General features: G+C 46.1%; 1 protein-coding gene across 1 annotated transcript in view; it reads right to left on the minus strand.

Moving 5' to 3' along the window:
- The window catches only part of nr2c2 (nuclear receptor subfamily 2, group C, member 2), a 388941-nt gene that overhangs the window by 17928 nt on the left and 356946 nt on the right, over positions 1-14067 (minus strand). The window contains exon 15 of the mRNA XM_078210136.1: positions 4213-4350. Coding sequence (XP_078066262.1) covers positions 4213-4350 — 138 coding nt within the window. The remainder of the gene's footprint in view (positions 1-4212; positions 4351-14067) is intronic.

Raw genomic sequence — 14067 nt, forward strand, 5'->3', positions numbered from 1 at the left:
GGTGGGGAGGCTGCAGAAAGATTTAGACAGTTTAGGAGAGTGGTCCAAGAAGTGGCTGATGAAATTCAACGTGGGCAAGTGCGAGGTCGTACACTTTGGAAAAAAGAATAGAGGCATGGACTATTTTCTAAACGGTGACAAAATTCATAATGCTAAAGTGCAAAGGGACTTGGGAGTCCTAGTCCAGGATTCTCTAAAGGTAAACTTGCAGGTTGAGTCCGTAATTAAGAAAGCAAATGTAATGTTGTCATTTATCTCAAGAGGCTTGGAATACAAAAGCAGGGATGTACTTCTGAGGCTTTATAAAGCACTGGTTAGGCCCCATTTGGAGTACTGTGAGCAATTTTGGGCCCCACACCTCAGGAAGGACATACTGGCACTGGAGCGGGTCCAGCGGAGATTCACACGGATGATCCCAGGAATGGTAGGCCTGACATACGATGAACGTCTGAGGATCGTGGGATTATATTCATTGGAGTTTAGGAGGTTGAGGGGAGATCTGATAGAAACTTACAAGATAATGAACGGCTTAGATAGGATGGACGTAGGGAAGTTGTTTCCATTAACAGGGGAGACTAGGACGCGGGGGCACAGCCTTAGAATAAAAGGGAGTCACTTTAGAACAGAGATGAGGAGAAATTTCTTCAGCCAGAGAGTGGTGGGTCTGTGGAATTCATTGCCACAGAGGGCTGTGGAGGCCGAGACGTTGAGCGTCTTCAAGACAGAAATTGATAAATTCTTGATTTCTCGAGGAATTAAGGGCTATGGGGAGAGAGCGGGTAAATGGAGTTGAAATCAACCATGATTGAATGGTGGAGTGGACTCGATGGGCCGAATGGCCTTACTTCCGCTCCTATGTCTTATGGTCTTATGGTCTTAAATGGCATAGGTGAGAGGGGAGAGCTCCAAAAGGGTCCAGAAGAGCAATTCTTTCACACAAAGGGTGATGAGTGTGTGGGACAAGCTGCCAGAGGTAGTAGTAGATGCGGGTACAATTTTTTCTTTTAAAAAGCGTTTAGACAGTTACATGAGTAAGATAGGTATAGAAGGATATGGGCCAAAAGTGGGCAATTGAGACTAGCTTAGGGGTAAAAAAAGGGGCGGCATGGACAAGTTGGGCCAAAGGGCCTGTTTCCATGCTATAAACCTCTATGACTTGATCAATTGGGCCAGTGGGCTGATGAATGGCAGATGAAGTTTAATTTAGACAAATGCGAGGTGATGCATTTTGGTAGACTGAACCAGGGCAGGACTTACTCAGTTAATGGTAGAGCGTTGGGGAGAGTTACAGAACAAAGAGATCTAGGGGTACATGTTCATAGCTCCTTGAAAGTGGAGTCACAGGTGGACAGAGTGGTGAAGAAGGCATTCAGCATGCTTGGTTTCATCTGTCAGAACATTGAATACAGAAGTTGGGACGTCTTGTTGAAGTTGTACAAGACGTTGGTAAGGCCACACTGGAATACTGTGTGCAGTTCTGGTCACCCCATTATAGAAAGGATATTATTAAACTAGAAAGAGTGCAGATTTACTTGGATGCTACCTGGACTTGATGGTTTGAGTTATAAGGAAGGCTGGGTCGACTGGGACTTTTTTCTCTGGAGCGTAGAAGGCTGAGGGGTGATCTTATAGAGGTCTATAAAATAATGAGGGGCACAGATCAGCTAGAAAGTCAATATCTTTCTCCAAAGGTAGGGGAGTCTAAGACTAGAGGACATAGGTTTAAGGTGAGACGGGAGAGATACAAAAGGATCAAGAGGGGCAATTTTTTCAGAGGGTGGTGAGTGTCTGGAACAAGCTACCAGAGGTAGTAGTAGAGGGGGTCCAATTTTGTCCTTTAAAAAGGATTGGAGGATTGGGGATGTGGTTCCTATTTTCAAGAAGGGGAATAGGGATAGTCCAGGAAACTACCGACCGGTGAGTCTAACCTCAGTGGTTGGTAAACTGATGGAGAAGATCCTGAGGGACAAGATTTATGAGCATTTAGAGAGCTTTAGTATGCTCAAGAATACTCAGCATGGCTTTGTCAAAGGCAGATCATGCCTTACGAGCCTGGTGGAGTTCTTCGAAAATGTGACCAAACACAATGACGAAGGGAAAGCGGTAGATGTGGTTTATATGGATTTTAGCAAGGCGTTCGATAAGGTCCCCCATGCAAGGCTTCTAGAAAAAGTGAGAGGGCATGGGATCCAAGGGGCTGCTGCCCTGTGGATCCAGAACTGGCTTGCCTGCAGAAGGCAGAGAGTGGGTCTAGATGGGTCTTTTTCTAAATGGAGGTCGGTCACCAGTGGTGTGCCCCAGGGATCTGTTCTGGGAGCTTTGCTGTTTGTCATTTTCATAAATGACCTGGATGAGGAAGTGGAGGGATGGGTTGGTAAGTTTGCCGACGACACGAAGGTTGGTGGGGTTGTGGATAGTCTGGAGGGATGTCAGAAGTTACAGAGGGACATAGATAGGATGCAAGACTGGGCGGAGAAGTGGCAGATGGACTTCAACCCAGATAAATGCGTAGTGGTCCATTTTGGCAGGTCAAATGGGATGAAGGAGTACAATATAAAGGGAAAGACTCTTAGTACTGTAGAGGATCAGAAGGACCTTGGGGTCCGGGTCCATAGGACTCTAAAATCAGCCCCGCAGGTGGAGGAGGTGGTTAAGAAGGCGTATGGTGTGCTGGCCTTTATCAATCGAGGGATTGAGTTTAGGAGTCTGGGGATAATGATGCAGCTATATAAGACCCTCGTCAGACCCCACTTGGAGTACTGTGCTCAGTTCTGGTCGCCTCATTACAGAAAGGATGTGGAAAAGAGGAGATTTACAAGAATGTTGCCTGGATTGAGTGGCATGCCTTATGAGGATAGGCTGAGGGAGCTCGGTCTTTTCTCCTTGGATGAGAGGAGACCTAATAGAGGTATATAAGGTGTTGAGAGTCATAGATCGGGTGGACTCTCAGAGGCTTTTTCCCAGGGTGGAAATGGCTGCTACGAGAGGACACAGGTTTAAGGTGCTGGGGGGTAGGTACAGGGGAAATGTTGGGGGGAAGTTTTTCACACAGAGGGTGGTGGGCGAATGGAATCGGCTGCCGTCAGTGGTGGTGGAGGCAAACTCAATAGGGTCTTTTAAGAGACTCCTGGATGAGTACATGGGACTTAATAGGATGGAGGGTTATAGGTAGGCCTAAAAGGTAGGGATATGTTCGGCACACCTTGTGGGGCCGAAGGGCCTGTTTTGTGCTGTAGTTTTTCTATGTTTCTAAAAAGCATTTAGATAGTTACATGGATATGATGGGTATAGAGGGGTATGGGCCAAATGCGGGCAATTGGGATTAGCTTAGGGATTTAAAAAAAAAAAGACGCATGGACAAGTTGGGCCGAAGGGTCTGTTTCTATGCTGTAAACCTCTATGACTCTATGATTGGTCAGATGGAAAGTGAGCAAAAGGGGAATCATATCATGGGCTGGGAAAGGGGTGGAAGAGGAAGGGGAAGGGGACAGATTTATTGAGAGTCCCCATACCGGTGGGAATCCTCAACTGAAGGATAAGGAAGACATCTCAGAATCACTGTTCTGGAAGGTTGTTGTGGAATAGATGCAATGGAGATGGAGAAACTGGGAGAATGGAATGGAATTCTTCCAGGTAGTAGGGCGAGAGGAAATGCAGTCTCAGTAACTATGGGAGTCAATGGAATATTTTGTTAATTGTCTCCAGAGAAATCCAGGAAGGGAAACAAAGATTCAAAGATGAAGCATGTGAAGGAGAGAAAAGAGTGGAGAGTTGGAAGCAAATGTGATAGAGCAGGAAACAGCACCAATACAGTCAATAATATGCCAGGAAAAGAGGTAATGGAGGGGCACCAGATAGAACTGCGACAAGCAATGTTCCACATGTCCCAAAAAAGGGCAGGCATTGTTTGGATCCAGGTACCCTTAGCAACAGCTTTTAAGTGGAGGAAGTGAGATGAGCTAAAGGAGAAGTTGTTCAATGTGAGAACAAATTCAATCAAGAGGCGAAGGGCTGTGTTGGATAGGGACTGGTTAGAACTCTATTCAAGGAAGAAGTGAGGAGCCTTCAGATTACCCTGGTGGGGGATGGAAGGATTGGAAATCAGTGGTGAAGAGGAGAGAGAATTAGGGCCAGGAAATTGAAAAATGTTAAAGTGACTGAGTCACTTGTCTGTATCCCCTGATTTGTCGTCTTAGAATATGGATGTCTTACCAGGACAGAAGAGAACAATAGCCTTGAGGTAAGCGTACTCGAACCTGTCGATGCCCAGCCTGGCCATGTTGTTACAGAATTCCTGCAGCTTCCAAATGTGTTCCATCACCACTTTCACTCTGTCTGCAGAAAGCTTATCTGTCAAAGGAGAAATAGTTATCAGGACTAAATCCAGCTTTCTCATAAAAGTTTGTCATTATAATAAGTAAAAACAAAAACTCTGGAAATACTCAGCAGGCCTGGTAGCACCTGTTTTGAGGGAAACTGAGCTAACAGGCTGGAATTTGTGAGGAAGATGGGTATTTGGAGGTGGGAAAGTTCCTAACTCTACAAACAGGTCTTCATCAAGGAGGCCACTGCTGCAAGGGTGGAATGGAGTAGGGTCACTCATCCCTGAAGCCAGCACGAGACAAAGAACAAAGAACAATACAGCACAGGAACAGGCCCTTCGGCCCTCCAAACCTGCACCAATCATGTGTTCCTAACTAGACCATCCGTTTGTATCCCTCTATTCCCAGTCTGTTCATGTGGCGAACTAGATAAGTCTTAAATGATCCGAGCATGTCTGCCTGAACCACCTTGCTTGGTAGTGCATTCCAGGCCCCCACCACCCTGTGTGTAAAATACGTCCCCCGCATATCCGTATTGAATCTTGCCCCCCTTACCTTGAACCTTGTACCAACGCCATAGGTAAGAGAAGGGACGGGGATTTAAAACAGGAATTTAGGGAGCTAGGGTGGAAGCTGAGAGCCAAGACAAACCATGTTGTCATCTCTGGTTTGTTGCCGGTGCCACATGATAGCGAGTTGAGGAACAGGGAGAGAGTGCAGATAAACACGTGGCTGCAGGGATGGTGCAGGAGGGAGGGTTTCAGTTACATGGATAATTGGAGCACATTCTGGGGAAGGTGGGACCTGTACAAACAGAACGGGTTGCACCTGAACCAGAGGGGCACCAATATCCTGGGAGGGAAATTTGCTATGGCTTTTCGGGGGGGTTTAAGCTAATTTGTCAGGGGGATGGGAAAAGGAGCTGTAGTTCAGAAGCCAGTGTTGAGTGTAGTGAGGTACTGAGGAGGGTATCAAGGTCGCAGGAGTGTACCGGCAGACAGGAAGGTGGGTTGATGTGTGTCTACTTCAATGCAAGGAGCATCCGGAATAAGGTAGGTGAACTTGGAGCGTGGATTGGTACTTGGGACTGCGATGTTGTGGCCATCACGGAGACATGGTTAGAACAGGGACAGGAATGGTTGTTGGAAGTTCCGGGGTATAGATGTTTCAGTAAGAGTAGAGAAGGTGGTAAAAGAGGTGGAGGAGTAGCATTGTTAATCAAGGATAGTTTAACGGCTGCAGAAAGGCACTTCAAGGGGGATCTGCCTACTGAGGTAATATGGGCTGAAGTTGGAAATAGGAAAGGAGCGGTCACGTTGTTAGGAGTTTTCTATGGGCACCCAAATAGTAATAGAGATGTGGAGGAAGAAATTGCAAAGCAGATTGTGGATAGGTGTGGCGGTCACAGGGTGACTTTAACTTTCCAAATATTGATTGGAAACTTTATAGGTCGAATAGTTCAGATGGGGCAGTTTTTGTACAGTGTGTGCAGGAGGGCTTCCTGACACAATATGTGGATAGGCCAACAAGTGGTGGGGCCACATTGGACTTGGTACTGGGTAATGAACCGGGCCAAGTGTTAGATTTGGTTGTGGGAGAGCACTTTGGAGATAGTGACCACAATTCGGTGTCTTTCATTATTGCAATGGAGAGGGATAGGCCCATACGGCAGGGCAAGGTTTATAATTAGGGGAGGGGTAATTATGATGCGATTAGGCAAGAATTAGGGAGCATAAGATGGGAACAGAAACTGTCAGGGAAAGGCACAAATGAAAAGTGGAGCTTGTTCAAAGAACAAATACTGCGTGTCCTTGATCGGTATGTCCCTGTCAGGCAGGGAGGAAATGGCCGAGTGAGGGAACCATGGTTCAGAAAAGAGATTGAATGTCTTGTCAAGAAGAAAAAGGAAGCGTATGTAAGGATGAGAAAACAAGTTTCAGTTGGGTCGATTGAGGGTTACAAGTAAGCAAAGAATGAGCTAAAAAAAGGGGCTTAGGAGAGCTACGAGGGGGCATGAGAAGTCCTTGGCGGGTCGGATCAAGGAAAACCCCAAGGCTTTTTACTCTTATGTGAGGAATAAAAGAATGACCAGGGTGAGGTTCGGGCCGGTCAAGGACAGTAGTGGGAACTTGTGCATGGAGTCAGAAGAGATAGGAGAGGCAATGAATGAATACTTTTCTTCAGTGTTCACCAAGGAGAGGGGCCATGTTTTTGAGGATGAGAATGGGATACAGGCTGATAGGCTGGAGGAGGTAGATGTTCTGAGGGAAGATGTATTAGCGATTTTGAAAAACCTGAGGGTCAATAAGTCCCCTGGGCCAGATGGGATATATCCTAGGATTCTTTGGGAGGCAAGGGATGAGATAGCAGAGCCTTTGGCTTTGATCTTTAGGTCGTCACTGCCCACGGGGATAGTGCCAGAGGACTGGAGAGTGGCGAATGTTGTTCCTCTGTTCAAGAAAGGAAATAGGAATGACCCTGGTAATTATAGGCCAGTTAGTCTTACTTTGGTGGTCGGTAAGTTAATTGGAAAAGGTCCTGAGGGATACAATCATAGAAACCCTACAGTACAGAAAGAGGCCATTTAGCCCATCGAGTCTGCACTGACCACAATCCCACCCAGGTCCTACACTCGTATTCCTACATATTTACCCACTAATCCCTCTAACCTACGCATCTCAGGACACTAAGGGCAATTTTAACATGGCCAATCAACCTAACCTGCACATCTTTGGACTGTGGGAGGAAACCGGAGCAAACCCACGCAGACACGAGGAGAATGTGCAAACTCCACACAGACAGTGACAGGATTTATGACCATTTAGAAAGATGCAGCTTAATCCGGGATAGTCAACACTGATTCGTGAAGGGTAAGTCTTGCCTCACAAATTTGATTGAATTCTTTGAGGAGGTGACTAAGTGTGTTGATGAAGGTAGAGCATTTGATGTCATATACATGGATTTTATTAAGGCATTTGATAAGGTCCCCCATGGTCGGCTCATGAAGAAAGTAAGGAGGTATGGGATAGAGGGAAAGTTGGCCGATTGGATAAGTAACTGGATATCTCATAGAAGTGATGATGTGGAGGTGCCGGCATTGGACTGGGGTGAACACAGTTAGAGTTTTAACAACACCAGGTTAAAGTCCAACAGGTTTATTTTGTAGCAAATACCAAATGGAGCCAGTGGAGATGATTTATGACGAAGGAGCAGCGCTCCGAAAGCTAATGGCATTTGCTACCAAATAAACCTGTTGGACTTTAACCTGGTGTTGTTGAAACTCTTACTGTATCTCATGGAAGACAGAGGGTGGTGGTGGATGGAAAATTTTCAGACTGGAGACCAGTTACCAGCGGTGTACCACAGGGATCAGTGCTGGGTCCTCTACTATTTGTGATTTTTACCAATGACTTGGAGGAGTGGGCTGAAGGGTGGATCAGTAAATTTGCTGATGACACCAAGATTGGTGGAGTAGTGGATGAGGTGAAGGGCTGTTGTAGGCTGCAAAGAGACATTGATAGGATGCAGAGCTGGGCTGAAAAATGGCAGATGAATTTAACCCTGATAAATGCAAGGTGGTTCATTTTGGTAGGACAAATTTGAATGCGGATTACAGGGTCAACGGTAGGGTTCTGAGGAATGTGGAGGAACAGAGAGATCTTGGGGTTCATATCCACAGATCTCTGAAGATTGCCACTCAAGTGGATAGAGCCGTGAAGAAGGCCTATGGTGTGCTAGCGTTTATGAACAGGGGGTTTGAGTTTAAGAGCCGTGGGGTTATGCTGCAACTGTACAGGACCTTGGTGAGACCACATTTGGAATATTGTGTGCAGTTCTGGTCACCTCACTATAAGAAGATTGTGGAAGCATTGGAGAGAGTGCAAAGGAGATTTACCAGGATGCTGCCTGGTTTGGAGGGTAATTCTTATGAGGAAAGGTTGAGGGAGCTAGGGTTTTCTCTTTAGAGCGGAGGAGGTTGAGAGGCGACTGAATAGAGGTTTATAAGATGATGAGGGGGAAAGATAGAGTGGACATTCAGAGACTATTTCTTTGGGTGGATGTAGCTGTCACTAGGGGGCATAACTATAAGGTTCATGGTGGGAGATATAGGAGGGATGTCCGAGGTAGGTTCTTTACTCAGAGAGTGGTTGGGGTGTGGAATGGACTGCCTGCTGTGATAGTGGAGTCGGACACTTTAGGAACTTTCAAGCGGTTATTGGATAGGCACATGGAGCACACCAGAATGATAGGGAAATCATAGAAGAAATCATAGAAACCCTACAGTGCAGAAGGAGGCCATTCGGCCCATCGAGTCTGCACCGACCACAATCCCACCCAGGCCCTACCCCCACACATTTACCCGCTAATCCCTCTAACTATGCATCTCAGGGACAATTTTTAACCTGGCCAATCAACCTACCCCGCACATCTTTGGACTGTGGGAGGAAACCGGAGCACCCGGAGGAAACCCACGCAGACACGAGGAGAATGTGCAAACTCCACACCGACAGTGACCCGAGCCGGGAATCGAACCCGGGACCCTGGAGCTGTGAAGCAGCAGTGCTAACCACTGTGCTACCGTGCCGCCCGGGAGTGGGATAACTTGATCTTGGTTTCAGACAAAGCTCGGCACAACATCGAGGGCCGAAGGGCCTGTACCGTGCTGTACTGTTCTATGTTCTATAACTTGTGACCCCGTGTTTGTTATTTCTGACCTGGGAAAAAGCTCCCAACTGTTCACCCTATCTATGCCCTTTATAATTTTATAAACTTCTATTAGGTCGCCCCTCAACCTCCGTCTTTCCAGGGAGAACAACCCTAGTTTACTCAATCTCTCCTCATAGCTAATACCCTCCATACCAGGCAACATCCTGGTAAACCTTTTCTGCACTCTCTCCAAAGCCTCCACGTCCTTCTGGTAGTGTGGCGACCAGAACTGGATGCAGCATTCCAAATGTGGCCTAACCATCGTTCTATACAGCTGCAACATCATATGCCAATTTTTATACTCTATGCCCTGTCCAATAAAGGCAAGCATACCATATGCCTTCTTCACCACCTTTTCCACCTGTGCTGCCACCTTTAAGGATCTGTGGACTTGCACGCCCAGATCCCTCTGTGTGTCTATACTCCTGATGGTTCTGCCATTTATTGTATAGCTTCCCCCTGCATTAGATCTACCAAAATGCATCACTTCGCATTTATCTGGATTAAATTCCATCTGCCATTTCTCCACCCAATTTTCCAGCCTATCTATATCCTGCTGTATTCTCTGACAATGTTCATCACTATCCGCAACTCCAGCAATCTTTGTGTCGTCCGCAAACTTACTAATCAGATCAGCTACATCTTCTTCCAAATCATTTATATATATTACAAACAGCAGAGGTCCCAGTACAGAGCCCTGGGAACACCACTAGTCACAGACCTCCAATCAGAAAAAGACCCTTCCACTGCTACCCTCTGTCTTCTATGGCCAAGCCAGTTCTGTACCCATCTAGCTTGTTCACCTTTGGTCCCATGAGATTTAACCTTTTGCACCAGCCTGCCATGAGGGACCTTGTCAAATGCTTTACTAACATCCATGTAGACGACATCCACGGCCCTTCCCTCGTCAATCATTTTTGTCACCTCCTCAAAAAACTCAACCAAATTTGTGAAGCATGACCTCCCTCGTACAAAACCATGTTGTCTATCGCTAATGAGATTATTCAGTTCTAAATGTGTATAGATCCTATCTCTCAGAATCTTCTCCAACAATTTCCCTACCATGGACGTCAAGCTCACTGGCCTATAATTACCCGGGTTATCCTTGCTACCCTTCTTAAATAACGGGACCACATTTGCTATCCTCCAATCCTCTGGGACCTCACCTGTGTCCAATGAAGAAACAAAGATTTCTGTTAGAGGCCCAGCAATTTCATCTCTTGTCTCTCTCAGTAATCTAGGACAGATGCCATCTGGCCCTGGGCATTTATCTACCTTAATGCTTCCTAAAACACCTAACACCTTCTCCCTTGTAATTGCGATTTGTTCTAACGGGTCTACACATCCCTCTGACACACCACCAATCAACGTGTCCCTCTCCTTTGTGAATACTGATGCAAAGTATTCATTTAGGATCTCACCTACTTCCTTGGGTTCTAAGCATAATTCCCCTCCTTTGTTCTTGAGAGGTCTGACTCTTTTTCTGACAACCCTCTTGTTCCTAACGTATGTATAAAATGCCTTGGGATTCTCCTTAAACCCTAACTGCCAAGGATATTTCGTGACCCCTTTTTGCCCTTCTAACTCCCTGTTTGAGTTCTTTTCTACTTTCTCTGTATTCCTCCAGTGCTTCACCTGTTTTTAGCTGCCTGGACCTTATGTATGCCTCTTTTTTCTTTTTGATTAGACTCACAATTTCCCTGGTTATCCACGGCTCTCGAATCCTACCTTTCCTGTCCTTCCTTTTTACAGGCACATGCCTGTCCTGCACTCCTATCAACTGCTCCTTAAAAGACTTCCACATGCCAGATGCGGATTTACTCTCGAACAGCCTCTCCCAATCAACAGCCACCAAATCCTGTCTAATCCGGCTGTAGTTAGCCTTCCCCCAATTCAGCACCTAGCCCATTGGACAACACTCGTCCTTTTCCATGACTATCCGAAAGTTTACAGAATTGTGGTCACTGTTCGCCACATGTTCCCCCACTGAAACTTTGATGACCTGACTGGGTTCATTCCCCAGTACTAGGTCCAGTATAGCCCCCTCTCTAGTTGGACTATCAACATATTGTTCCAAAGAACCTTCCTGGACACATTTTACAAATTCCTCCCCGTCCGGACCCCCAGCCCTAAGGGATTTCCGGTCTATATGAGGGAAACTAAAGTCTCCCACTACAACAATCCTATTTTTTCTACACCTGTCCAGAATCTCCTTACATATCCATTCTTCAACTTCCCATGGGCTGTTGGGAGGCCTGTAGTATACCCCCAGCATAGTGACTGCGCCCTTCCTGTTTCTGAGCTCCACCCACAGTGTCTCGTTACATGATCCTTCCAAATTGTCCACCCTCTGTACCGCTGTAATATGCTCCCTAACCAGTATTGCTACTCCCCCACCTCTTCTAGCCCCTCCTCTGTCTCGCCTAAAACACTTATACCCCGGAATATTCAGCTGCCAGTCCTGTCCTTTTTATTGGGACACTGTCCCAGTGTGTCAGCAACTCTCATCCCCCAACCCCATATGTCCCCTCATACCCCCACATGCTACCAATGCTCCTCCATGTCCTCCATATTTATCATGTCTACCACTTCCTTATTCACTGTTATCAGTTGTCAAAGGGCTAACATTGTTCCAGACCCTTTTTTTTCCCCAAGTATTGATTTTGATATCTCTTGCAAGTTTATTTTCATACTCCCTTTTTGTAGCTCTTAGTATGTGGTATGTTAGCCTTTGCTGTTCTTCATATGAACAGACAGGTTAGGAGCAGGAGTAGGCCACTTGGTCCCACACACCTGCTCTGCCATCTGCTCTGCTCTGACATCATGGCTGCTCTGATTGTAACCTGATCTTCACATTCCTGCCTTCCCCTGATAATCTTTCACCCCTTTGTTAATCAAGGATCTATTTAACTCTGCCTTAAAAATATTCAAAGACTCTGCTTCCATTGCCTTTTGAGGAAGAGAGTTCCAGAGACTCTCAACCTTCTGAGAGAAATAAATTCTGCTCATCTCTATCGTGAATGATATTTTTAAATGATGACCCCACCTCTAGTTCCAGATTCTCCCACAACAGGAAACATCCTTGCCACGTCCAGCCTGTCAACACCCCTCAGGATCTTAGAGGTTTTGGTCAAGTCGCCTCTTACTCTTCTAAACTGTAACGGATACAAACCTAACCTCTCCAACCTTTTTCATGAGACAATCCATCCATTTCTGGTATTAGGCTAATAAATGCTCCCTGAACTGCTTCTAACATATTTACATCTTCCCTTAAATAAGGAGACTGTCATGAATGCATGGATGTTATCTGAGAGGGCATCCCAACTTGAAACACTGGTTCATGATGGTATATCGCATTGACTTTGGAATGGTATGAGGAGTCATGTGAAACCCTGAGTGAGAATAACCAATGCAGTCATTTAACAATTACTAAAGACTATTTACTAAATTAAAGAAAAGACAAATGAAAACACAAACAGGACTCTAATACTCTAAGACAATTAAATAAATGAATGAATTACATCATATATAAACTAATGAGTTTATATATGATGTGGAGAGGCCAGTGTTGGACTGGGGTAGGCACAGTAAGAAGTCTCTCAAAACTAGGTTAAAGTCAACAGGTTTATTTGGTAGTATGAGCTTTTGGGGCACTCACCTGATGAAGGAGCAGTGCTCCGAAAGCTCGTGCTACATTCAAGACAAAATGGTGACCTTACTGTAAGAGTACCTACATTTACCATGCCCACTAAATGCCTATGGTTTCTTAATTTTCCTCACCTTCCCACTATATCCATGTGTCTCCCCTGCATCCAAAGCTGAGTTTGAGGCAGCCAGCTGACTTCCACACCCTTTTCCCTGAGATGACTTCGGCTGATGTCCCCTGAGGGGATCGGGACCTCGAGAGTACAGGCCTGCTTTTGGGCAGCATGGATGTTTGACTGGTGGGAGTCCATGTGGATTCCCACCAGTGCCAGTACCATGCAGTTGAAGCCCTGTGCAATGGTGCAGACATTGCCTCAAGTGTTGAGTATACTAAATTGCATTAGACAAGTCCCCGGGGCCGGATGGGATCTATTCCAGGCTACAGCGGGAGGCAAGGGGAGAAATAGCTGAGGTCTTAACAGATATCTTCCCATCCTCTTTGACCACAGACGAGGTTCGAGAGGCCTGAGAAATAGCCAATGTTGTTCCCTTGTTGAAGAAAGGAAGAGGGTTAATCCAAGAAAATATAGGCCAGTGAGCCTGACATCAGTGGTGGGGAAGCTTTTGGAGAAGATACTGAGGGACAGGAGAGATGCACATTTGGAAGAAATTTAACTGGGCATCATGGTTTTGTATGGGGAAGGTCATGTCTCACCAGCCTGATTTGAGTTTTTTGAAGAGGTGACAAAATTGATGAGGGAGGGGCTGTGGATGAAGTTTATATTGACATAACGGGGGGAATTTTACCATTTTGAGTCTAGGTGCCGGGCGTCAAATAGATCGCCTGGAATTTTCTGGGGAATTATGCTTAGAGCCCAAAGAAGTAGGGGAGATCCGAAATGAATACTTTGCGTCGCTATTCACAAAGGAGAGGGATGTGTTGACTGGGAGTGTCTCGGAGGGGAGTGTTGAACCGTTGGAGAAAATATCCATTACAAGGGAGGAAGTGTTAGGTTTGTTAGAGAATATAAAGGCTGACAAATCCCCAGGGCCTGATGGAATCTATCCAAGGCTGCTCAGGGAGACGAGAGATGAAATCGCTGGGCCTCTGATGCAAATCTTTGTCTTGTCACTGGACGCAGGTGAGGTCCCAGAGGATTGGCGGATAGCTAATGTGGTCTCGTTATTTAAGAAGGGTAGGACGGATAACCCGGGTAATTATAGGCCGGTGAGCTTGACGTCCGTGGTGGGGAAGTTGTTGGAGAAGATTCTTAGAGATAGGATGTATGCGCATTTAGAAAGGAATAAACTCATTAACGATAGTCAGCATGGTTTTGTGAGAGGGAGGTCATGCCTCACTAACCTGGTGGAGTTTTTTGAAGAAGTGACTAGA

Source organism: Mustelus asterias, chromosome 3 (genome assembly GCF_964213995.1).
Source record: "Mustelus asterias chromosome 3, sMusAst1.hap1.1, whole genome shotgun sequence".
NCBI classification, from domain to species: domain Eukaryota; kingdom Metazoa; phylum Chordata; class Chondrichthyes; order Carcharhiniformes; family Triakidae; genus Mustelus; species Mustelus asterias.